Source organism: Neovison vison, chromosome 11, assembly GCF_020171115.1.
Source record: "Neovison vison isolate M4711 chromosome 11, ASM_NN_V1, whole genome shotgun sequence".
Taxonomy (NCBI): Eukaryota; Metazoa; Chordata; class Mammalia; order Carnivora; family Mustelidae; genus Neogale; species Neogale vison.
The window spans coordinates 157242091-157270016 of record NC_058101.1 but is presented as its reverse complement, the minus strand read 5'-3'; the positions used below and the strand labels follow the sequence as shown (position 1 = coordinate 157270016).

The window sequence follows — 27926 nt, the reverse complement described above, 5'->3', positions numbered from 1 at the left end:
ATTGTATGCCACTGGTTAAAAAAAAAAAAAGTGGCTACTGCCACTCTCTGAAACCACTTGAAAAAGTTAATGCAGTTTCTTCCTATCTGATTTTGATTAAATATGAGGCCTGACAACTCTTATTATAGATCTAATATAAAATTTAATTTTTTCCTATACTCAAAATGCAATGGTTATTCAATAAGAATTGAATATACACAATAGGGATTAATCATTGAGTATAAAACATTCAGTTTGTTACTCAAACAAGATAACAGCAATTAATTTAGAATTGTTTCAGCTCAGGAAACCATATATTCAAGAGCTTAACCTCATTACAGAACTTCTCAAATAAACAAGAATTTTATTTATTTGTGTTTAAAAAATCAAAATTAATAGCCCTACAAAATTAGCTAAATTTTAAAGTTTCCCTACGGGTATATACCTATCCAAAAAAAAAAAAAAAGAAAGTGTAAGTAAATGTATATTTCAACAATTGAATGCTCTACAATTACAATAGATTTACAGCTTTAAGATAAAAAAGAAAGATCTTATTTCAAGATCACTCAAAAAAGGAGAACAAGGGGCGCCTGGGTGGCTCAGTGGGTTAAGGCCTCTGCCTTCGGCTCAGGTCATGATCTCACAGTCCTGGGATCGAACCTTGCATCGGGCTCTCTGCTCAGCAGGGAGCCTGCTTCCCCCTCTCTGCCTACTTGTGATCTCTGTCTGTCAAATAAATAAATAAAATAAAATAAAATAAAAAAGGAGAACAAGAAGCAGAAACAAAATACTAACTTTATCCTTGACAAATTATCAGATATCTTACCCCTCACCACAGTGTATGAAGAAGATTATCATAAGCAGTAAAAGTGTTCTATCTGATGATAAAACGAGAGAATGGGAAGATGGAATGACCAAAAGCTACAAATTTCACTTGAAGGCAAGAGATCTCAATTTCCCAAAGTAACTGGCACAACCTCACAGGGGAAACCTATAACACGTGATAGAAACAATGGCAAGAGGTGTGGTTGCTGGTGGCCACAGCTGCCTTTGGTGGAATCTGGCCCAGAAGAGAAGCTGCAAATGGGAGGCAGGGGGCAGTTCTAAACGAGGTATTCGATCGATAGACAAGCCCTATTTGCAGGAAGCAGGCTGTTACTGAGGCAGAATGGAAGGAAGATCCCTGATAGGAAAAACAGCCTTGCAGCAGCCAGGTTCTGCTGGATATGAGCAGAATAGAGGCTAACCTAGTTCACTCACACACAAATTTTGTGCCATGAAGTGAACACCTGCTTTAATTGGTAAGACTTCTTCCAAACTGAGAGTTTTAGAAAGGAGGGGGGGATGGAGAGATGGGTTAGCCCAGTGCTGAATACTAAGACAGACACTATTGCACGGAGCACTAGGTGTTATATGCAAACAATGAATCATGGAGCCCTATACCAAAAACTAATGATATACTCTATGGTGACTAATATAACATAGTAAAAATAAATAAATAAATAAGAGTTCTTCCTAGTCGAAGATGAATAATAATTTTTAAAGAAATAGCACAGGGGTGCCTGGGTGGCTCAGTCAGTTAAGCCCCTGGCTTTGGCTCAGGTAAAGAACCCAGGGTCCTGGGATCAATCCTCACATTCTCAACAGGAAGCCTGCTTCTCCTCCCCTTTCCCCGCCACTCCCCCTGTTTGTGCTTTCTCTCTCTCTGCCAAATAAATAAATAAAATCTTAAAAAAAAAAAAGAGCACATGAAAATATTATAAGAAAAAAAGAAGAAAGGACCAGGAAAAATGAAAAAAGATCATCGAAATAATGTTGCTATACACTGTTATAAAATTTTTTTAAATGTTAATGATGTCATTGATTTTGCAAAACGATATTAAATGCTGAACTTTGTGAGATTAGGCAAAATATCAAAAGGTAAGAGAAAGAGATAAAAAGAAAAAGTAGCAGCAGTCAGGGTAAAATGAAAAAGAAAAAGAAAAGCATCACTAAAACAAAGGTCATACTGAAACTAACACAAAGGAAAGGGAATATGCTGAAAACAGATGGACATAGAGGACAGAGTTGAGAAAAAAGGAATAAAATGAAATTAAAATCAACAAAGGTAAAAAATAATGGACAGAAATATATGGAAGGTAAAGGAGCTCATCTTCATTTTTGATTGCAGTAGTTTTTAGGAAAAATGTTCAAATTAGAATACTGTAATTGAAAACCTAGGAGATACAGCTAAAGCAGTGATCGGGAGAAAAATTAGATTCTTAAGTTCTTGTATCAACATAAAAAGAAAGAATAAAAATAAGCAAATTTAATCATCCAAATCCAGTTTGCAAATGAAAAATGAAATAAACCCAAGGAAATGAAGTTGAAAGATTAATAAACATAAGAAAAATTAATGATCTAGGCAGATTAATTAGACATCTTTTTTTAAAAACTGGACGTTAGAAAAGAAAGAAAATAAGACACAAAGAAACAATAATGGGAAAATGTAAGAATTTAGAAAAAATATAAATAATTCTAAGAGATTATTCAGCTCAATTCTAGACAAATAAAGTTAAGATTATGGGTAAAATTGATGATTTTCAATAAAATGTAAATGACTAAACGGACGTCCAAAAAGAAAAAAAAAATCTGAACAGACTATATTCCTTTTCTTTTGCTATATAAAAAATTACCACAAGCTTAAAACACAAAATTTTCTCACAGCCTCTGGGTTGGAAGTCCAGGATCTTTCAGCAGAACCTCTTGCTAAGGATCTCACAAGGCTGACACCAGATCTTCAGCCAACTCTATTCTTATTCACAGGCTCAGCTAGGAAAAGTCCTGTGTATAGGTTCCCTCAGATTGTTGGCAGAATCGATTTCTTTGTGGCTGTGGGACTGACCTCCCCACTGTGCTGGCTGTCATTTGGATACCGTGCGGCTCCCTCTGTGCCCCTCTCACAACATGGTAGTTTACTTCTTCAAGGCCACCAGTAGAATTTCTCTCATATTCAAAATCTTCCTATCCCTTCTCTCAGTTCTTTTTAGGTCTCAGGTATTTGGTTAGACCCTCAAGGGTAATCTCCCTTTGATTAACTCAAGGTCAACTACATTGGGACAATAATCATATCTGCAAAATCCCTTCACCTTTGTCACATAATGTCACCTAATTACAAATGTGAAATTCACCACCGTTTCTCCCACACACAAAGGGAGAAGATTATACAAGGGCACGTACACCCGTGGTGTGGGATTTGGGGGGAGACAGAGAGCATCTCAGATTCTGCCTATCATGCTGTCCAATAGAAGAAATAGAGAAAATTGTCAAAGTGTTATCCCCTCCAAAAAACAAGAACCAAATGCTAACAGTTTCTTACAGTCTGTAGAGAACATGTACTACAATGTTTTCCAAAACTGTTCTTTATTTTTTTAAGATTAATTTATTGATTTATTTGATAGTGAGATCCTGAACAAGGGGGAGAGGTAGAGGAAGAAGCAGATTCTCCACTGAGCAGGGAGCCCCACACGGGACTCGATCCCAGGACCCTAGATCATGACCTGAGCTAAAGGCAGACGCTTAACCAACTGAGCCACCCAGGCACCCCAAATCCTTTTCTTTATTATTTTTTTAAATATTTTATTTATTTATTTGACAGACAGAGATCACAAGTAGGCAGAGAGGCAGGCAGAGAGAGAGGGGAGAAAGCAGGCTCCCTGCTGAGCAGAGAGCCCGATGTGGGGCTTGATTCCAGGACCCTGGGATCATGACCTGAGCCGAAGGCAGAGGCTTTAACCCACTGAGCCATCCAGGCTCCCCCTCCTTTTCTTTATTATTAACAAAGAAAGAAATCTTTCCATTGGCTATAAAACTAATATATAATATTGATGCATAATACTGATAGTAAATTCTGACCAAGATAGCAAAAAATGATAGAAAAATACATATATTTGACTTGTAAATTCTAACATTAAAAAATAATAATAAGTCACACAATAAAATAGCTATTCAAAGGTTAATACACCAAAATAAGTGCAGCTTTAATGGATATATTTCAGTATCAGGACATGTACTGACATAGTTCACCTTAAGAGTAAATTGTAAAGGTTATAGTCATCTCCATAGGTAATACAGAGGCATTTGACAAACTTTGCAATCCACATTTGAACAAAATACTTAATACTTGGCAAGATTAAATATAAATATATATTTGTATAATGGATATATCTCAACTCAAAAACCATCAGCGAGCTTAAAGAGAAGCCTGTAGGAATTAAATTACTCTTTAATGTCACTTAATAGTATTCTGGAGAGAGTAGGCAATTCCATTAGACAAAAAATGATATAAGACATAAAAACTGGAAGAGAGGAGTGGAATTTTTCATTAATTGCTGATAATATCACCCTTCACCTACCTAAACAACTCAAGGGAAATCAACTAGAAAACTACTGCAAACAAAAAAAAAATTTTTTAATTTGCCTGGGTGAAATGTTTATGTGGGGTGTGTGTGTGTGTGTGTGTGTGTGTGTGTGTGTAAATATAGAGAAAACAATAGCATTTACATATAGAAACAGCAACCCCAAAGGAAGACACTATTTACGCTAGTAGGGGGAAAAACAGCTAGGAGTAAGCTTAAGAAATGTCCTAGACCTCATGAAGAAAGATTATAATGCTGCTGAGGGACACACAAGACTTGAATACATGAAAAGTCATAAAGAAGATAATCCTCCCCAAGCATGCTAGTAAAAGTTGTTGCATGAATTTTATTGGGGGAGGGGTGGCTAGATACAATGCTTCTTTTTCATAAGGCAAAAAATATAAATATAATAATAAGAAAAGTTCTGGTGATGGAGAGTTAGTCTTATCTGATAATAAAATACAAAATAAAATTAGAATGAATAGACAGAGATATGTTTGGCACAGAATTTAAATAAATCCAGGTAAATATGGGAATTTAGTATAAGATAGACTTAACACTTCAAGATGAAGATAGTTGATTGCTTAGTAAATAGTATAGGAACTACTCCTCTGGAGAAAAATAAAGCTGGATATATATGTTATATATATTATATATATTATATATATATATATATAACAATTCCTATTAAAAAATAGATCCCAAGAAGATAAATCATTTTAAACATGAAAAATCAAAATATATAAGAACTACAAAAATCCTGTAAGAACTAGAATGGGGAAAGCCTCCTATGTGTAACTTTAAAAAAATAAATTAAAGATCCACTGGAAACAATGAAAGGAAAGATTAACTCATCCACATAAAAATTCTCTGTGGAAGAAACACGCAAAAGTGAAATGCTAATCTGAGTAAAGTTATTTGCAATGAATACGCTTTAATACATAAAGAGCAACTACAAATCAGGAAGATTAAATAGTTTTGGAAAAAAGATTGGGGCAGCTCACAGAAAAGACATATAAATGACTCCTAAGTTACTCCTCTTCAATTACAATAAGAAAAATACAAATTAAAACTATAATGATATATTTTCACCTATTAGATTGGCAACAATCTAAAACTCTGATAACACCTATTAGATTGGCAACGATCTAAGTGATTATGGTGTAGGAAAAGAGACACTCTCAAACATGGCCAATTACAGTAGCAAAACATCATATGCCCTCTATGGGGAGCAATAAGAAAATATTCTACGAAATTTTCATTGTACATCTGTGTTGACTCAATTTCATTTCTAGTCACATAACGCACAACAAGACTCCCACCTGTGAGAAATTACTTATGCCCAAGGATATTCATCTCAATCTTGTTTTTGTTGATAAAAAAATGGAAAACTAGAATATGTATCAATAAGAGACTGATTAAGTTAATTATAACATAGTTACAACATGGATTATCATATTGCCCTTAAAAAGAATGCAATAGTTTTATTTTTACTATTAGAGAATAGTATCCAAACCTATTGCTAAGTGAAAAAAGCAAGGTACAGAAAATATGTACACTATGGAGTATTATGCCTCCATCAAAAAGGATGAATACCCAACTTTTGTAGCAACATGGACGGGACTGGAAGAGATTATGCTGAGTGAAATAAGTCAAACAGAGAGAGTCAATTATCATATGGCTTCACTTATTTGTGGAGCAAAACAAATAGCATGGAGGACATGGGGAGATGGAGAGGAGAAGGGAGTTGAGGGAAATTGGAAGGGGAGGTGAACCATGAGAGACTATGGACTCTGAAAAACAATCTGAGGGGTTTGAAGGGGCAGGGCATGGGAGGTTGGGGGAACCAGGTGTTGGGTATTAGAGAGGGTACGGATTGCATGGAGCACTGGGTGTGGTGCAAAAGTAATGAATACTGTTACGCTGAAAAAAAAATTTTTAAAAACATTAAAAAAATTAAATAAGGGAAGATGTTTTATTATTTATATTCAATAATTTATATAACTAAATATATAATTATTTGTATAATATATAAATATATATAATTTATAATATATAATTTTATATGTGCAATATAATATATATATTTTTAAAAAAATAATTCTTATTTTTATTCATATTAAATTTTATTTTATTATTTATTTATTTATTAGTATTTTATTCGTATTAAAAATTCTTTTTTTTTTCCAATTTATTTATTTTCAGAAAAACAGTATTCATTGTTTTTTCACCACACCCAGTGCTCCATGCAAGCTGTGCCCTCTATAATACCCACCACCTGGTACCCCAACCTCCCACCCCCCCACCACTTCAAACCCCTCAGACTGTTTTTCAGAGTCCATAGTCTCTCATGGTTCACCTCCCCTTCCAATTTACCCAAATTCCCTACTCCTCTCTAACGCCCCTTGTCCTCCATGCTATTTGTTATGCTCCACAAATAAGTGAAACCATATGATAACTGACTCTCTCTGCTTGACTTATTTCACTCAGCATAATCTCTTCCAGTCCCGTCCATGTTGCTACAAAAGTTGGGTATTCATCCTTTCTGATGGAGGCATAATACTCCATAGTGTATATGAACCACATCTTCCTTATCCATTCATCCGTTGAAGGGCATCTTGGTTCTTTCCATAGTTTGGCGACTGTGGCCATTGCTGCTATAAACATTGGGGTACAGATGGCCCTTCTTTTCACAACATCTGTATCTTTGGGGTAAATACCCAGGAGTGCAATTGCAGGGTCGTAGGGAAGCTCTATTTTTAATTTCTTGAGGAATCTCCACACTGTTCTCCAAAGAGGCTGCACCAACTTGCATTACCACCAACAGTGGAAGAGGGTTTCCCTTTCTCCACATCCTCTCCAACACATGTTGTTTCCTGTTTTGTTAATTTTGGCCATTCTAACTGGTGTAAGGTGATATCTCAATGTGGTTTTAATTTGAATCTCCCTGAGGGCTAATGATGATGAGCATTTTTTCATGTGTCTGATAGCCATTTGTATGTCTTTTTTTTTTTTTAAGATTTTATTTATTTATTTGACAGAGAGAGGAATCACAAGTAGGCAGAGAGGCAGGCAGAGAGAGAGAGGAGGAAGCAGGCTCCCCGCCGAGCAGAGAGCCCGATGCGGGACTCGATCCCAGGACCCTGAGATCATGACCCGAGCGGAAGGCAGCGGCTTAACCCACTGAGCCACCCAGGCGCCCCCATTTGTATGTCTTGATTGGAGAAGTGTCTGTTCATATCTTCTGCCCATTTTTTGATGTGTTTGTCTGTTTCGTGTGGGTTGAGTTTGAGGAGTTCATTATAGATCCTGGATATCAACCTTTTGTCTGTACTGTCATTTGCAAATATCTTCTCCCATTCCGTGGGTTGCCTCTTTGTTTTTTTGACTGTTTCCTTTGCTGTGCAGAAGCTTTTGATTTTGATGAAGTCCCAGAAGTTTATTTTCGCTTTTGTTTCCTTTGCCTTTGGAGACGTATCTTGAAAGAAGTTGCTGTGGCTGATATCAAAGAGATTACTGCCTATGTTCTCCTCTAAGATTCTGATGGATTCCTGTCTCACGTTGAGGTCTTTTATCCATTTTGAGTTGATATTTGTGTACGGTGTAAGAGAATGGTCGAGTTTCATTCTTCTACATATAGCTGTCCAGTTTTCCCAGCATCATTTATTGAAGAGACTGTCTTTTTTCCACTGTATATTTTTTCCTGTTTTGTCAAAGATTAATTGACCATAGAGTTGAGGGTCCATATCTGGGCTCTCTACTCTGTTCCACTGGTCTATGTGTCTGTTTTTATGCCAGTACCATGCTGTCTTGGTGATCACAGCTTTGTAATAAAGCTTGAAATCAGGTAAGGTGATGCCGCCAGCTTCATTTTTGTTTTTCAACATTTCCTTAGCGATTCGGGGTCTCTTCTGATTCCATACAAATTTTAGGATTATTTGCTCCAGCTCTTTGAAGAATGCCGGTGGAATTTTGATTGGAATGGCATTAAAAGTATAGATTGCTCTAGGCAGTATAGACATTTTAACAATGTTTATTCTTCCGATCCAAGAGCATGGAATGGTCTTCCATCTTTTTGTGTCTTCTTCAATTTCTTTCATGAGTGTTCTATAGTTCCTCAAGTACAGATCCTTTACCTCTTTAGTTAGGTTTATTCCAAGGTATCTTATGGTTCTTGGTGCTATAGTAAATGGAATCGATTCTCTAATTTCCCTTTCTGTATTTTCATTGTTAGTGTATAAGAAAGCCACTGATTTCTGCACATTGACTTTGTATCCTGCCACGTTGCTGAATTGCTGTATGAGTTCTAGTAGTTTGGGGGTGGAGTCTTTTGGGTTTTCCATATAAAGAATCATGTCCTCTGCGAAGAGAGAGAGTTTGACTTCTTCATTACCAATTTGGATACCTTTTATTTCTCTCTGTTGTCTGATTGCTGTTGCTAGGACTTCTAATACTATGTTGAACAAGAGTGGTGAAAGTGGGCATCCTTGTCTTGTTCCTGATCTCAATGGGAAGGCTGCAAGCTTTTTCCCATTGAGGATGATATTTGCTGTGGGTCTTTCATAGATAGATTTGATGAGGTTCAGGAATGTTCCCTCTATCCCTATACTTTGAAGCGTTTTAATCAGGAACGGATGTTGGATTTTGTCAAATGCTTTTTCTGCACCAATTGAGAGGACCATGTGGTTCTTCTCTCTTCTCATATTAATTTGTTGTATCACATTGATTGATTTGCGAATGTTGAACCATCCTTGTAGCCCAGGGATGAATCCCACCTGATCATGGTGGATAATCTTTTTAATGTGCTGTTGGATCCTGTTGGCTAGGATCTTGTTGAGAATCTTAGCATATATATTCATCAGTGATATTGGTCTGAAATTCTCCTTTTTGGTAGGGTCCTTGCCTGGTTTGGGGATCAGGGTAATGCTGGCTTCATAGAAAGAGTCTGGAAGTTTTCCTTCTGCTTCAATTTTTTGAAACAGCTTCAGGAGAATAGGTGTTATTTCTTCTTGGAAGGTTTGGTAGAATTCCCCAGGGAATCCGTCAGGTCCTGGACTCTTGTTTTTTGGGAGGTTTTTGATCATGATTCAATCTCGTTATTAGATATCGGTCTATTCAGGTTATCGATTTCTTCCTGGTTCAATGTTGGTAGTTTATATTTTTCCAGGAATGCATCCATTTCATCTAGGTTGCTAAGCTTATTGACATATAACTGTTCGTAATAACTTCTGATGATTGTTTCTACTTCCTTGGCGTTAGTTGTGATCTCTCCCTTTTCATTCATAATTTTATGAATTTGGGATTTCTCTCTTTTCTTTCGGATTAGTGTAGCCAGTGGCTTATCGATCTTATTGATTCTTTCAAAAAACCAGCTTCTAGTTTCATTGATACGTTCTACTGTATCTCTGGTTTCTCCCTCATTGATCTCAGCTCTAATCTTGATGATTTCCCTTCTCATGTGTGGAGTTGGTTTGATTTGTTGTTGATCCTCCAGTTCTTTAAGGTGTAGAGACAGCTGGTTTTCTCAGTTTTTTTGAGCAGGGCTTGGATGGCTATATATTTTCCCCTTAGGACAGCCTTTGCTGTATCCCATAGGTTTTGGACCGAAGTGTCTTCATTCTCATTGGTTTCCATGAATTGTTTCAGTTCTTCTTTGATCTCCTGGTTGATCCAAGCATTCTTAAGCAAGGTGGTCTTTAGCTTCCAGGTGTTTGAGTTCCTTCGGAACTTTTCCTTGTGATTGAGCTCCAGTTTCAAAGCATTGTGATCTGAGAATATGCAGGGAATCATCTCAGTCTTTTGGTATCGGTTGAGTCCTGATTTGTGACCCAGTATGTGGTCTATTCTGGAGAAGGTTCCGTGTGCACTTGAGAAGAATGAGTATTCTGCTGTTTTAGGGTGGAATGTTCTGTATATATCTATGAGGTCCATCTGGTCCAATGTGTCATTCAATGCTCTTGTTTCTTTATTGATTTTCTGCTTCGATGATCTGTCTAATTCTGAAAGAGGCGTGTTAAGATCTCCTACGATTAGTGTATTCATATCAATATGACTCTTTATCTTGATTAACAGTTTTCTTAAGTAATTGGCTGCTCCCATATTGGGAGCATAGATATTTACAATTGTTAGATCATCTTGGTGGATAGTCCCTTTAAGGATTATGTAGTGTCCTTCTGTATCTCTGACTACAGTCTTTAGTTTGAAGTCTAATTTATTGATATGAGAATCGCTACCCCAGCCTTCTTTTGAGGCCCATTGGCATGAAAGATGCTTCTCCACCCCTTCACTTTCAGTCTGCATGTATCTTTAGGTTCAAAATGGGTCTCTTGTAGACAGCATATGGATGGGTCCTGTCGTTTTATCCAATCTGCAACCCTGTGCCGTTTTATGGGTGCATTTAGGCCATTCACATTGAGAGTGATTATTGATAGATACGTTTTTATTGACATCGAGTTACCTTTGAAGTCTTTCTTTCTGTAGACTGTCTCTATATTTCTGTTCAATGCTATTCTTGGGATTTTTCCTCTTTTATAGAACCCCCCTTAATATTTCCTGCAGTATCGGCTTGGTGGTTGCATAGTCTTTTAAGCCTTGCCAGTCTTGGAAACTCTTTATCTCTCCATCCATTTTGAATGTCAGTCTTGCTGGATAAAGTATTCTTGGCTGCATGTTCTTCTCATTTAGTGCCCTGAATATATCTTGCCAGCCTCTTCTGGCTTGCCAGGTCTCTGTGGACAGGTCTGACATTATTCTGATGGGCTTCCCTCTGTAAGTAAGGAGCCTTTTTGCCCTGGCGGTTTTCAAGAGATTATACCTACAATTATAATTTCTTAGTTTGACTATCAGGTGTCGTGATGTTTTTTTGGAGTGTATAATCTTGGGTGGAGATTGTTCAGCCTCTAGCACATGAACGCTGGTTTCATTCACGAGATTCGGAAAATTTTCATGAAGGACTTGTTCCACGATATCTTCTAGATTTCTTTCTTTCTCCTCCCCTTCAGGAATTCCAATAATTCTGAAGTTGGAACGCTTCATGGCATCATTTATTTCCCTGATTCTGCTTTCGTGGGATCTAAGCTGTTTGTTCCAGGCTTCCTCCTGATCCTTTCTCTCTATCTGTTTGTCTTCCAGATCACTAATTCTATCTTCTGTCTCAGTTACCCTAGCTTTGAGAGAGTTTAGATTAGATTGGAACTCATTGAGAGCATTGTGGACCTCCTCCCTGGTAGCTTTAAGCTCCGCCCTAACATTGTGAACATCCTGTCTGTTCGCTTTCAGTTCGGCCCTAATCAATTCTGTTTGGTCATCCATAGCTTTCTCCAACCTAGCTATTGCCTGGATAATTGTTAGCCTGAATTCTCTTTCCGACATATTGTCTATGTTGATAGCCGTTAGCTCTGTTGCAGAAGGTTCATCCTCTGTATTTTTCTTCTGTTGGGCATTCCTCCTCCTAGTCATTTTGGTGGGAGAAGACTGAACAGATGTAGCTGGATGTATCAACTCTGGTGCAGTCCAGGTGCACCCTGTAACACTTCCTGATCTCCGTCTCAGAGAGAAGCCTCAGTCTGGGTGCAGAAGCTGAATAAATTCCCCCTTGGACGCTGGCAATGCAGTTTCCAAGTTGCAGACCCTGGGGGCGCAGGATCTTTTGCTCGTCCCCAAAGCCAAGGCAGTGGCGGCTGTCTGGGAGCTCCTGACCGCCAGAGAGGTTCCAAGCAGCGATTGCACACTGAGATTTTGCCGCTGGCCGGGCTGGGAGTGCCCGGCTTGCGCGCACCTCTTTTCAGAGGCAGCTGTGGGTCAGGCGCGCGTCTGGGGCACTGAGAACGGGGCGCTGGTCCGTAAGCCGCAGGCTGAGCTTTTGCGCGCCTCTGTCCGGGGATGAGTTTCGCGCGCGCGGCTTAGACTTTGAAACAATGGCCCGGGTCAAGAAGCGCCCCCGGGCCTTAGTGACCCAGGAGAGCTCGATGGACGTGCGCGCGCATCTCAAGCTTTGTGGTAGGGCTAGCGCGCGTTCTGCAGACCGGCGCGGCTCCCCTCCCCTCACAGGAGCCGGAACCCACGCGCTCTGGGGCGCGCTGGCGGCTTAGGGACCAGGAGCTGGCTTCTCTGCTGCACTCTCTCTGCCTCCGCGCCCGGGAGGCCTTCTGGGACCGGGGACTTAAGCCCCTGTCCCTAGCCGCCCCGATTCCCACAATCTCCCCCCGCGATCCTTTGCTCTTTTGGAGTGCTTTCAACCAGTCTCCAAGTTAATGCTGGTCCCCAGACGCAGGGCACTCTCGCTCGTATCGGGGTATTACTTTTGCACTGGTCACCTCTGGTGGCTCCCTCCCCCTTTTGTTTATCTTCCGATATCAGTCCGCCGTTCCCATTCCGCTTTACCTGCTCACTGGCGTCTTCTGCCCCTGTAGAGATCCAGACGTGTATAATTCTGATCTCAGGCTGATTTCATGGGTGATCGGAGTTCTTTGGTAGGTAATCAGCTCACTTTGGGGTACCAGCTGAAAAGACGCCTCTTCCTAGTACCCCGCCATCTTGTCCCCCCAATATAGTATATATTTAAGTACTTATAAAATTACAATATGTAGGGGGTGCCTGGGCGGTTCATTCCATTAAGCATCTGCCCTCTACTCAGGTCATGATCCCAGAGTCCTTAGATCCAGCCCCAAATCAGTTTCTCCTCCTCAGTTAGAAGCCTGCTTCTCCCTCTCCCTCTGCCTGCTGCTCCCCCTACTTGTGCTCACTTGCTCTCTCTCTCTCTTTCTCAAAAAAATTAATAAAATCTTTAAAATAAATAAATAAAAATTTAAAAATAAAATTACAATACATAGTTTCATATGCAGACAACATTCATAGACATATTCATATATCCAGCAAATATTTATTGAAAGCCTTCTACGTGTCAGATCCTGAGAATATAATAATCAACAGGAACAACAAGTTTTCTATCTCATGGGTTGTAGTGTGAGGAGAGACGGATTATAAATAAATAAGAGAATAAATAAACAAGATAATATCTGACATTTGGAAGTGCTAAAAGGAAATAAGCCAACCAATATTACAGAGTCCCAGAATAGAGATGATCGTATTTGACTGGCATAATGTTTTAAAAATATTTACATCTGTATGTCGAGGTAGGGATGTGGGGGGTTGGGCTGCACTGTTTACAGGTGCCCCGTGTCTACCACATTATACCTGATATCTGACTAGATACCCATAGATGGTCTCTTTGGGCTTTTAAAGGCCCCTGGCTTTGCTATCCTCTTAGTGGAGAGGGTTTAGATTCGATGGTCAGAGCTTTGGTGGTATCATGGTGAGCATAGATTGGGTGGTCAGGACAATCTTTAAAATACATCCAATTCTGCATTAATATGTTAATATGCATTTATGTAGACATCAGGCTAGCTTAAATAGAAACTCTAGAGACAAATCCCAAATACAGACAGTCCAAAATTTCTAAACTAAAGCAGAGACTTGGGTCCACTAGAAAACCCTTGAGCAAAGAGAATCTGCAATTCACTCAGGGTGTTCTCAGCGTTGGCCTCCCTTCCATGGATCTGGACTCAGGGAGCTTCATTCCCTTCTTCCCCCTCTCCTCCAGGCTTCAGTATCTCTTACCCAGCTGCCACCACACCACTGCTTGCAGCAAATATTCCGTATATTACATGACTCAAAGATTCATGGGAAAAATTACAAAATAATAACACATCAGCATCCCAAAGACGATTCCCCCCCCTACCCAGGCCACTGTCCCCCAGTCCCCATGCTTGCTAATCTCCATAACTTGATTGTCAGCACTAACATCTAGTACACCAGCAAAGAATCTATACTTTTAATTAATAAGCATTTCTTACTTTCTCCACAGTTGTCTGAAAATACGAAAAAATTCCAAGGGTGTTTAATTTATACTCCTAAAATAGTTTATTTGCCTCCCTAGAAGGTACGACTCAATCTCATTTTAGAAATGGACTCCTTTTCCCTTAAGCCATCTCTATACAAACTATCGTGACGATGCTTTGTACAAATGGTTTTGTTAGAAATAAATTCAGCCTTATAAAATGTGCTCATTAGAAATCCTTTTTATGCCAAGGATGATTCTAAAATATTTTATATACCTTCTCATTGCTTTATGAGGCAGTATATTAGAGGTCTCTTCCTACTTTTGAGCCTGCAAAGTACCTCGAAGTATAGTTGCAGTTTGTATCTAAAATGTGACAGAAGCCTTTTTATGGCACACTATACCTTCAGATACACAAAAAAATATCTGAAGTTGTTCCTGTGGGGTTTTTTCCCTACAATATTTAGCCTAGGTGACATAAAAATAACCATTTTAATTCAACATGCCCAGAATGGATCTTCCAAAGAAAATATTAAAATGACTCTAAGCTCATTCAGAAACTCAAAGATAAACAGAAACAGCTGTTAAATGTCTCACAACCCAGTCTGAGATTCATTTCAATTACCCGACAAAAAGTACCTCAGGTGTAACAGAGCATTTTCAAGTTAAATTTTATGTCCATTAGATAAAAGCCTAGCGGCAAGTCTGAATTCCTCCCAGTTGTTACTTCCTTTATGCCTGATGGCATTTTCCTAATTCCCTGTTTAATTTTATTTTAGCTTTTATAGACAGTTGTAAAGTGAGCAAAATATAACAATTTACATGGCATTCAGTACCTGTGTTAAGGTCAACTTGACTCTCTGTTGAAATCGTTCTCTAATATTGACATTTTTTTCAAGTTTTTGTATTTTTCTGGTTGCCATTTTTCCCTAACAAGAAAAAGGAAATATATCTAATCATTCTAATGCTTCTGGCAGGTAAATGCATAAAGCAACTAAGCCTCCCCCCAGCTATAAAGACATTCGCATAGAAGGTTAGCAAAAAAATCGTTCCTTACAATTCTCAAACCCTTCACCCCAAAACCCAACGACGATAGCATAGAGAGCCTCAGAGTATATACACAGGTTAACTGTGGAGGTATAAGCATTTGATTTATATACTCTACATCAGGGTCAACAACTTACAACACACAAGGCCAGCATAAATCGATCCACAACTTGCCTCCTCTTTTCCAAATTGTGAGAGTAACAATTAAGAATACAATCTCGACCTCTCTCACACACACATGTTCACAGACTGGGAAATTGTCGTATGCCCTGACCCTCTCATAGAGGTCAACATGTGTATACACAACCACCACCCCACAGAGACCCAATATACCAAAAGAATTAAGGTTCACCACTAGGTAGACTATATATCATGTGACCACCATTCTTGAGCACCTATTTTGGGCCATTTAAGAGTGCTGTGTGTATTACTTAACTCAGTCTTTGCAACCGTCTTATCAAGTAGACACGCAACCCCAAGAAGATGACAATGAGACAATAAGAAAGAGGGAGTAACCTGCTCAGCTCAAACCCCTACAAATGTGTTCTTTCCACTGTTCCGTATGATAAAAGCGTATCACTTTCTCCCCAAGATAAAAATAACATGCAAATGCCACTAGGGGACTTGAGGAGTGCTCACATTTTTTATTTTTGATGAAACTTCTTCATATTGAATATTGCTAAAAAAAAAATTAATTGCCTATCAGCTGAAGCTTAGAAGAACCTTCACTTCTCCAAAGTTTCTATTGTAATGACAATTCATCTGAGTAGCTTTTGACTACTGTGCTTTGTTCAGATTATACCCTTGGCACTTCTAGACACTCAAACTCCCTGTTCAGACAGGGGTTTTGTTTTTTTTGTTTTGTTTTGTTTTCTGATTCTTTACCTTACTAGAAGACAGAAACCCAATTCAGCCTAACTTAGAGGAAAGGAAAAATTGGAGATTACACTACTGAAAGCAAACTGAAAAAAAAAAAAAAAAAAGAAATCCAGTTAAGAAATAGGCAGAAGCCATAACTAGACATTTTTTCCAAAGAAGACATATAGATAGCTAAGAGACACATGAAAAGACGCTGAGCATCACTCATCATCAGGGAAATACAAATGAAAACCACAATGAAATACCACCTCACACTAGTCAGAATGGCTAAAATTAATAAGACAGAAAACAGATGTGGGCAAGGATGCACAGAAAGGAGAACACTCTTACACTGTTGGTGGGAATACAAACTGGTCTGGACACTCTGGAAAACAGTTGGAGGGTCCTCAAAAAGTTAAAAATAGAACAATCGTATGACCCAGCATTTGCACTACTAGGTATTTATACTAAGGATACAAACATAGTGATCAAACGGGCACATGTACCAGAATGATTATAACAGAATTATCAACAAAAACCAAATTATAGAAAATAGCCCAAACAACATCCACTAACTGATGAATGGATAAGGAAGATGTAGTGGGGGGGTACATACATACATATATATATGTATGTGTATGGATGTGTATGTATACACACACATATGATGGGATATGAAACTCGGCCATTATGAAACTCAGCCAACAAAAAGAATGAAATCTTGCCATTTGCAACAATGTGGACAGAGCTAAAGTGTATTGTGGTAAGTAAAACAAGTCAGTCAGAGAAAGGCAAATACCATATGATTTCACTCATGTGTGGAATTTAAGAAACATAGGGATGGGGAGACAAAGAGACGGAGGCAAACTATAAGAGACTCTTAAATATAGAGAACAAACTGAGGGTTGCTGAAGGAGAATTGGGAAGGGGATGGATTAAGTGGGTGATGGGTATTAAGGAGGGTACTTGTAGTGATGAGCATTGGGTGTTATATATAAGTGATAAATAACTAAATTCTACCAAAACCAATACTACACTATATGTTAACTAACAAAAATTTAAATAAAAACTTGAAACAAAAAAAAATATATATATGTGTGTGTGTGTGTGTGCGCGCGCACACACACACACACACACATATATATAAAGTTATAACCAATCTTAAATTTAACTTTAGTGAGTCAGTTGGATTGGCAGATTTGTAAGATACAGTGTTCCTTTTTCTACAAAATTTCCCTCAAGAGACTTCTATTCAGTGCAACAAATAATTAAAAGTTCTCAAAAAAAAAAAAAATCAAAAAGAAAAGAAAAGAAAAAGAAGTCAAGAAAATGGGTGAGCCTCTGGAAGGCCTGGAAATAAGGCCCCAAATACTGCTAGAACAATTTCTTTGAATATCTCCCCTTTGTCTCTCTGTTGGCTTCATTCCCTCCAACAGACTCTCCTTCCACCCCTCAGACGTGGCCTCTGGAAGCTCTCCGGCTTTCATTTTCTGCTTCATTGTCAGAGTAGTAGTTCCAATCTAATGAAACCTCAAGGAAGAAGTTCCTTCAGCAAGGCCTGAGTCATGTTCCTGTTCCTACCATTAGGAAGCTTGTATGATTGACAGCCCAACTGAAGGACAAAGGAGAAGCACACGTTTGGACAGTGTCCCCCCCAAAAAAGTTGTTCTAAGATAGCCAATTTTTAAGTTTTTAAAGAACTTGTAAGAACTTTTAAGTTTTTAAAGAATTTATTTTTAGCAGATGATGAATCCAGAAAATTTAATCAATAGACTCAAAAATGGAGACATGATGAAATAATGATAAAAAGCAAACACTTTGGGACACCTGGATGGCTCAGTCTGTTGAACATCCGACCCTTGGTTTCAGCTCAGGTCATGATATAAGGGTCATGAGATCAAACAGCAGGTCAGTCTCCAGGATCAGCCGGGAGTCTCCTTAAGATTCTCTCTCCTTCTCCCTCTGCCCCTCCCACCCCCACACTCAGGTACATGTGCCCACACTCTCTCTCTCTCTCTCAAATCAATAAATCAATAAAATCTTTAAAAAAAGAACAAAACATTTTGCCCCTCATGCACCTTCTAAGCTATAAAATAATGAATTAAGGGAAATGAGGGATTATGTCCTTAGCCATATTATTTTTCCTAAAAAGCACTTTTAAGATGTTCAAATTTGTTCTTTCTTCCCCAAGACTTAATATTTTGAATAAGACAATAAGTGATATATCTCGTTTTTTTTTGCTCCAGTCCCCACACCCTAAACACTGTTTTTAAGACTCTAAAGTGTTACTGCAAAATAAAATACCGCGCCTTCAAAACAATGATCTTAACAAGGTACCCCTGAAGCCCTGCTATCCCTTCCCAGGCCCCTTAAAAGCTCATTAAGTGCAAGAAAGTTTGAGTACAATCTTTTTTTATACTGACATAACAAAGCATTTCTTACTTTGAAAAAAATCCTAAGCAGATGGTTCAAGAAACAAGAAACAAGAGCTTTTCCCCTGAGACTAGAAACTATCATGTCCTCATTCAAGACTGTAGATACATTTTCCAGTTTCTGCTTTTATTATATTCTGATCAGCAAATAGAAAATGGGGGTCAAAAAAGGCCAAAATAAGTTACTCTCTTTTTCTCCTGATCTCAAAGAACAACCCCAGCACCCAAGTTTCTAAGAATAAAACAAAGCAATGGTGTGTATGGGTGTATCTCTCTCAGGTTAAGTCAAACCAAACGTGCAATTTTTATCCCATCTGGCCCATAAAAATAGTTTGATGAGGGGCACCTGGGTGGCTCAGTGGGTTAAAGCCTCTGCCTTCAGCTCAGGTCATGATCTCAGGGTCCTGGGATTGAGACCCGCATCAGGCTGTCTGCTCAGGGAGAGCCTGCTTCCCCGTCTCTCTCTGCCTGCCTCTCCGCCTACTTGTGATCTCTGTCAAATAAATAAATAAAATCTTTAAAAAAAAAATAGTTTGATGATAGACATAGCTCTTTTCAATACCTATGCACCAAAGCTTTTTAGGTACCTTAATTTCTAGATAGATGGTAAAGTGGTCAATTATCTAATCTTTTCTTTTTCGATTATCTAATCTTAAGAAGTTTTTCAAATTTAATACACTCAAGGCATACCCTACAATTAGAAAATTATTTTCTAGTCCCAGAAATGTAATTACTTATTTATAGATAATGTGTTATATTTTAACATTAACCATTTCTTTATTTTATTATAATCCAGATATAAATGAAAATAAAGTTAAGTTAGCTTATTATCTTGAAATTTGTATTTGTTTATACTAGAGATCACAGCTTTTATTTTTAAGGCAGCTACATGGTAGGTTATCATTAAGTAACCTCAGTTGTCTGGAATTAACCTCACTTTATATCAATAAACCAATAGTTTATTTATTCGATAAATATTTATAGAGCACAAGCTCTGTGTCAGGCATTATCTGAGGTGCTTAGGATACATCACTCAATAAAAGATACAAAGACCTTTGTCCTGGCTGGGGAGAGAGACAGACAAGTAATAGCCTAGTAAGTCTGTGAGGTATCTCCTGAGTGAGGAGGTAATAAGTGCTTTGAGAAGAGAAGGAGTAGAGAGTGATGAGGATTCAGAGCGCAGACTGGGAGGGTGTTTGGGGCAAGAGAATTTGGAGCTAAGACTTGAAATCCACGCACAGATCTGGAAGACAATTTCAGACAGAGGAAACAGCCAGTACAAAGGCCCTAAGGTAAGAGGGTATCTGGCATGTTAGAGGAACAGAAAGGAAGCCAAAATGGCTTGAACAGAGAGGGGGATGGAAAGAAGAGTAGGAAATAAGATCAGAGAGATAGCAGATTTTGGAATAAATAAACTAATAAAAATCTTTTGAGAATTTAGATCACTGTTTCCATGTAGTATACTATATTTCATCTTATACCTGATAATAATATTCCCTTATTCTTCTGAAAATCAATTTCTTACGGAAACTAATTTCATATTCCATATGACTGGTACAATTGTATGATTGCATTCAGTTTAACATTCTCTATGTTTAAGTTCCAGTTTGTAGCTAATACTGAAAAGTGATTTTAAAAAATAAGGCAAGCATTCATGGGGTGCCTGGGTGGCTCAGTGGGTTAAGCCTCTGCCTTCAGCTCAGGTCATGATCCCGCGGTCCTGGGATCAAGCCCCGCATTGGGCTCTCTGCTCAGCAAGGAGCCTGCCTCCTCCTCTCTCTCTGCCTGCTCTCTGCCTACTTGTGATCTCTGTCTGTCAAACAAATAAATAAAATCTTTAAAAAAAATAATAATAAGGCAAGCATTCAATTATCCAGTCAATTTGAACTACATTATGAAAAAAATGCTCTGTGCTCATTCATGAGTAAAATAATATTGCTTTAAAATATTTATGTTGTCAAAGGAAGACACAGTATTTGTAAATTTAAAAGATTTCTCCGAGAATTAGATTCTTAAGCATGACAATGCCACAGTTTTGGTTTATTTTTTAAGAAATTATCAAACAATCCTACCAGGAAATGTCTTTTAAAAATGTAAGCCACACCCTTCAAAACAGGTAAAGAATTTGATAAATGCCACAACAGCTGCACGTTCCTAAAGAACCATGTTGTCACATTGTCACCTAAACATATCTACCTAGCATGTCGGGATACGCATGCTTCTACTGAAATGGACGTTGTTATTGGGGAGACTGAACAAAACAAAGAAGTGTTTGGTGATGTCCATAGTATAGAAGCAAAAAAACAACTGCACTTAAGCCATAAACAGTGGATCTGAAATTGTATCAAATCAATATAAGACAGGTACCAAGGTTACATTGTAGGAGGAATATGTGCAAATGGGAAATATTATGGTGTCCAGTTTTGAATAATACAGTGTCCCACATATATTATCTTAGAATCACTGAATTTCAACATTGACAAGGACTTTTTAACTTATAGAATGGTAGCCATTTTCCCTATTTTATTGAAATATAACTAGCTGTGCTACAGTTGCTTTTGCAAGAAAGACCATATGACCTGAAAAGCCCAAGGTATTTACTCTGACATTTACAGACAAAGTTTGCTGACTATAGATAGTATATTGATTAAACATATGGGCACTGAAGTTAGACTACTAGGATTCAAATCTCCATTCTGTAAGTGGTCAGTTATATGGCTTTGGACAGGTTACACAGCCTTTGGACTATCACTTCCCAACCTACATAACTGGGGGAAATAGTAAAGTCTGTCATTAAATTGTGAACATTAGATGAAAAAGGGTATAGTACACCCTCATAAATGCTAAATCTTATTGGTAGAAATACCTTCAAATAGCAGCTAGGTCAACTATCCACTCAAAGTTTTGTACTTGTCTAGTTCTTTTTGTTACTTCTTCTAAAACACAGTATGCATCCCTTTCTCACTTCGGTCATTCTTTTTAGAAAGGAATATAAAGTATTTACTCGGGAATTGGCATAAGACTTCAGACAGATAGATTCAGACCTTTATTCCTCAAACACTCCATATTATGCTGGTCATGTGTGTTTTATGCTACATAGTCTTTTTCCACCCCACCCTGTTCTGGAAAAGTTAATATTTTTAGACACAAAGACCTTATGTTTACCGTTTTTATGTTTAATCTAATACAGCTCCAGTCTCTCAAGATCTTTCCAGATGTTGGTATTATTGTTTAGAATATTCACTGCCCCCAATCAGCTTCAATCACCTACACAGACTTCTGATGTCTTGATTCAAAAGATCAATAAGTTTCCCATTAAGTTGAAATTAATACCATGAGTAGTCCTGAACTTATTTAGAGTAACTAATATTGTTTTAGTAATCAAATTGCCTTCCCCTGGATTTCTATCAGCCTAATCACTATTTATTTACTGGTCTCATTTAGGGTGTCATTCGTCTTACTGAAAGAAGTTGGAAGCAAATGTAAATTAACACAGAAATATCTTTCTTTCTGGCTTTCAATATTATACTTTAAAACAAGCTGTATATCTGTATTAGTCAGGGCTCTCCAGAGAAATAACCAGCGGAACATGTACATATTAAGAGAGAGAGATTTGTATTAAGAAACTAGTTCACATGATTGAGGAGACTTGGTAAGTCCAAAATCTGCAGGGAAGGCTGTCAGACAGAAGATCCAGGGAGAGCTCAGTTCAAGTCCACCAGCAACTGGCTGGCAGAATTACTTCTTGCTAGGGGGGAGTCTGTCTTTGTTCCAGTAATGTCTTCAACTGATTGGTTGGGGCTCACCCACAATACAGAGGACGTAATTTTTACTCAAAGTCAATTTACAAGTTAATCTCATCCAAAGGAAAAAAACCTCCATAGAAACATCCAGAATAATGTTTGACCAAATATCTAAACACCATAGTGTAGTCAAGTGAAATATAAACTAACCATTTTGGTATCTAACTCTTTTTAAACTTTTTCTTAAATTGAAAATAGCTAAAAATCTAGTGCATAAGATGCGTAGATTTTGTTTCCATAATTTTTCCTTTGATAGCTATGTACTCTGTTATATAAACCATGATTAAGTGTGTGTGTGAATGGATAGTCATGATAAAAAATAACCAATTAATTTTGTTACCATATACAAATACCGCATTTTAACATATACCTTGGGTTTAATATTTCTTGAGTCCACATCAATAATGAATTTTTGTCTGTACCTAAGAAAAGATTAAGAGTAGGAGAAATTAGAAAGTGACAATGATTTTTCAGGGGAGTTCTAGTCAAGGTTTCCGAATCTAGATGTCACTTAAAATATGGATATGTCAGCGTTCCTTAACTCATTCACCTATTTTTAAAATTCCATTTTTTATATTTTAAATTTTTAAATTGACACTTAAATTTCAATGTTACTTCTACAAATGATTTCACAAGATTGTCAAAACTAGTAGCTATATAAATAATAAGAAGATATCTAAATATTAAATGTCACTGCAATGCAATATTTGTGAACAAATTATACTAGAATAAAAAATGCCAATGTGCTGTCTATGGAAATTAGCCTTTACTGAACTAGTATTTTGGGTCTATACTGTTATGAATCTAGGTTTTAAAAAATGTGAGGGTTTTTTTTTCTTGATTAACCTTTTATGATAAATAGAAATTATTAATTTAGAGACTTTAAGAGATTCTAAAAATTTTTTATGACCCTTACTAATAATTCCTCTTTTTTTTTAAATCTGAAGTGTACTGTTCTCTTTTGTTATACTTTTAAATTTCCTCTCTTTAGGTTTGGATGTGTGGAGGAGAGATGTTTGATGTCCCATGTTCTAGAGTTGGTCATATCTACAGGAAGTACGTTCCCTATAAAGTCCCTTCCGGGACCAGCCTGGCAAGAGTGAGTAACGGGATCAGAATAAGATGGGCTTGATATGGCTTCCTGTAGGCAGACTAAGCAGCCTCATACATGGTATAATTGGTGACAGATGGAGAGGCACCGTCGGACAGAAAAAATTGACACTCCATTTGACAGGCTTTAGTATATAAACCATTTCTGTGTTCCTCAGAGTTTTTCCATTCTTTAAGGAAGTATTAATTATTAGTGTGTAACAAGAATTACTGTTTATAATTGTTTCAAAGCATTTTCTCGTACATTATATTTAATCTTTACCTATACCTTCTGAGATTGATATTCTTATCCTTATTTTATGGATGAAAACTGGGGCTTGCCAAGGTGTCTTGTCTATGCTCAAATGAATGATAAATGGCAGAAGAGGGGTTTAAGCCCAGGTCTTCAAAACGGATGTCCAATACTCCCCCTTCTCCCTTTCATGGAGTATAACAGGATATATAAAAAGACAGATGGAGAAAGGCATATATACAAGACTGGGAGAAGTGGTTGTCCAAATTCTGGCTTCTCATTTGCATCTCATTTGCAACTAGAGCCAGCTCTGCCTAAAATTTCACCCTATCTTCAAAATCCCAAATTTGGCCAGTTGCAAGATGTTTTTTCAGATACTGTTTCAAATAAAACCTTTTTCACAGGCTAAATGAAAGGATTCTTTTTTCTTCTGCATTTTAGAATGTTTTCATACATCTTTGGGAGAAAGTCACAATACCTTCTTGAAATAATCCTGATAATTTCTGTGTGTTCCATGTGATTGTCTCTAGAGCTGGGTTAGTTGTATTCACTACAGTATGTAGCTGCCACTGGACAGTTGCAAAATCTGGGGGAAAAGGTGGTTTTGCCACGTCCCTTCGCTCAGTGTTCTCCTAGGAATCTAATCTTGAATTGTTTATTTCCGTTCTTTTACTAGTAAGGCTGCACCATATAACTATTTGAATCTTTTATATAAAGCTCAATAAGTTCACAAGCTTCTTTAAAATATAAAGTGGTTCATCGGGTGCCATTAGAATATCAATCCCACAAAAGCAGAGGGTTTCTTTGTTTTATTTGCTACCACCTTCCCAACACCTAGAACAAGGCTTGGGAAGCACTCAACAAGTATTTGTTGAAAAGATTAATTAATCAGGAAAAATTAAGGCTAGAAAATGCTACAGGTTTTCCTTACTAAAAGTTGAGCATTTCAGGGAAGTATAAAAAATATTTCATTTCTAGTGAGTCTTTTTGGGGGAGGATTCTTTCTTACTCTCTTTCTGAGATTGTCAATACTATCCACTTCCATAATCTTTTTTATAACAGCTGGAGTTAATAGTCATGAAGTTACCTCACATACACCTTGAAGGGAAATAGTCGTATTATTATGCCCTCTTCAAAAGATTAATAGCGTATTCCATTGAGTAGCTGTAAAAATATGCTCTTTGAAATAAAATCACAAAATCATAAAGCAACTAAAGAGCCACATCTTGGGCAAAGACATATTATTTAATTTTGTGTTAAGACTAAACGCACATGAATCTCCAAGTGCATTCAGGAAAACAGCAAGAATTCACTGAAAGGTCCAGTTTTGAGCACATATCACAAATCAGCCATGTGGATATCATAAATCGCAGCATGTTAAACTACCCCAAAGATAATGCTATTGTCTCTTGTCACTTACTTCCCAAAAACCCACTCAACTGTGCCCAGTTTGTGCCCGATCATTCATTTGCCAGACGGATGGAGTGTTCACTTGGTTTGTAGTCAAAATGAGTGTGTATGAACTGGAGGGGAAGTTGTGCTGCTCCAGAGGGTATATTTTCAAAAAAATAAAACTGTTCATATATTTTCAAGAAGGAAATTAAATACTTTTTCAAGGACTGTCAAATATAGGAAAACTAGGGCTGGCACATAAAATTCCCAGCCAAAAGGGAATGCTCATTCACATGGGTGGGGGGAGCCCATAATTCTGAATTTTAATCTTTACCACTTAAATTTTACTTGAGGGCTCATTTTTAGTTTTTTTTTCTCAACTGCTAGAGCAATCAGAAAGTCATAAAAATTGAAGCTCCACTGTCAGTCTAAGGAATGTTTTATGATATTTTAAATAAAAAATATATTAAAATGAAAAACAATTCTGATTTTTGGGGGAGAGACTCAACTACCTGCTACCCCCTATGTCGTTACTAAATCATCAGAAATGATGAGACTTTAAAGGTGCTTCAGATGCAGGGCTATGTCTATTCAATAGGTAGTTAATCTCTCCAGCCTCATCAGGAAATGTAGAAGATGGAGATTTTTAATTCCAAAGGTTTGTTTTCTTATTTTACAAACTCGCTTAATTTTTCAAAAATTTGCACCTTTTATTTAGGTAACTATATAAACTGAGGATTCTAGCCAACTTCCCAACACACACACAGACTCACACACACACACACAATTGTGTGAATAACCTGCCGTCCTCTAAACAGAGCACGAGTGTGTATTATAGAAACAAACTGAAATAACTACTACCTTCCATTTACCTAGCATTACAGTCTGGTTGCAAGAGACTGATAGCCATATATGAAACCATCCGAGGACACTACAGCACAAGTAATTTTTCAAATGTATGGTAAAGATATGTATAGGTAGAGGGAGGAGGAGTGAGGAGGGGTGCCATGGCTGTTGAACTGAAAGAGGACCTTCAAGAATACCTCAGTTAAATGAACAAATTTTATAGAATAACGGTTCCCAAACTCAGGACCAGTGACCCAGAGCCAGGTCCTAGACCAGTTTTCACCCAGCGTCAGCGAACTGAGAAAAGTAAGAATCACAAAGATACATATACTTAATTTAAAAATATCTTTCTAGGGGCGCCTGGGTGGCTCAGTGGGTTAAAGCCTCTGCCTTCAGGTCAGGTCGTGATCTCAGGGTCCTGGGATGGAGCCCTGCATAGGGCTCTCTGCTCGCCAGGGAGCCTGCTTCTCTCTCTCTCTCTGCCTGCCTCTCTGCCTTCTTGTGATCTCCGTCTGTCAAATAAATAAATAGAATCTTTAAAAAAAAAATCTTTCTAAGCAGGAATTAGAGACTTTTTTTCTTTTTCATGATGGAATGAATACAAGGTAGATTATTATTAATGCCTTTATTTGGCAAAAATAAAAATTAGCATCTCTCTGTCAGTTCCCATAAAATGCAAAAATCCAGGATACAGTGATTTACAATTCACCTTCCTCTGGGAATCAGAGTATTCACTCATCATGAATCAAATTAGATATTTTGCCGAGTCGGCATCCTGTCCAATGTTTGTTTGTACACTGGGCATTGTTGTGGTATCTTTTCACCAGGAACAAACTGCCAGTCCCTGAGGGAAGGGATGCTAATCCCTACTGTCACAGGGAAACTGGACAGTCCCCATGGCTGTAGTGATGATTGTCCCTTCCTGGAGATGACACTGTCCTCATCACAGAAGAGTGAGCAGCTCCTCAGTGAAAGGCCACCCGCACCTCTGCACAGTGGAAGTAGCCAAGTGGCCAGTGGGTGGAAGACTCCAAGGAGACTTCATTCTGATGGGTCATGAGTTGAACCACGCACTCTGCTGAAGGAGCAGCCATATTGGCACCTCCCAGACCTCTCCGTGAGTGCTAGTATGTTTGGGGACAGTCAAAACCACTGGACCGGAGATCAGTGGCTCTGAGAGCAGAACATGACAAAGAGGCAGATCCATCACCCCATGGATAAACATACATTCTATAGCACAAGGGTCATCCCACAGAGGTAACTTTACCCAAAGGAGTTTCCCCAGGAGTATCCCAAGCCAGTGAAGGGCAGCCCTGCAGACCGTGAGGGGGGCTGTCATGGAGGTTCACACAGCTGTCCTCCCTAGTTCCAAAGGAGGACGGCCTGGGACACAAAATTGGAAGCGACCTTCACTCTACGTTTGCAATGGATGTGACAGAATGCAAATCAAGGGATGGTATACTTCTGTGGTTTGCCAGTGATATAGTATTAGTAATACTTTCTTTTCTAAAATTTTATCTTGCATTTTATGGCAAGCATCATCCAGGTTGCAAGATAAAGCTATAAAACAGAAGAATTCAAACCCCATAAAAATCTGATTGCACAAGATGGCCTAGAGAACTTGAAAATGTAACTCACATTAGCAGGGATAAGGTTAAAGGTCAAGTGAGCAGAGCTGGAAAGGTGAATTGAGACCTGTCTGCCCAAGGCTTAACCCTTACAGGGAGGCTTAGAGTTAACAGGGGCAGCTGGAGCAGTAGGGCAGGGGCTCCAGCCTGAGCTCCCAGCTGTAGGAAGAAGCAGGCACAGACAGTGAGAAAGGATTCTGTTTGGGACCAATGGAGCTAAACTGGGAATGTACATTGGACACAGACTATGGAAAACCCCATGTGCAGGGCAGGGTGCAATTTTCTTATAGATTGTAGGGAGGTACTCATAGTTTTTGAGCAGAAAATGCCAGGATAAAAATAAAAGGAGTAAAAACAGGTCAAC

General features: G+C 38.1%; 1 protein-coding gene across 1 annotated transcript in view; it reads left to right on the top strand.

Moving 5' to 3' along the window:
- GALNTL6 (polypeptide N-acetylgalactosaminyltransferase like 6) overlaps positions 1-27926 on the top strand; it is a 1226826-nt gene that overhangs the window by 1111690 nt on the left and 87210 nt on the right. Inside the window, exon 9 of the mRNA XM_044225096.1 lies at positions 23346-23453. Coding sequence (XP_044081031.1) covers positions 23346-23453 — 108 coding nt within the window. The remainder of the gene's footprint in view (positions 1-23345; positions 23454-27926) is intronic.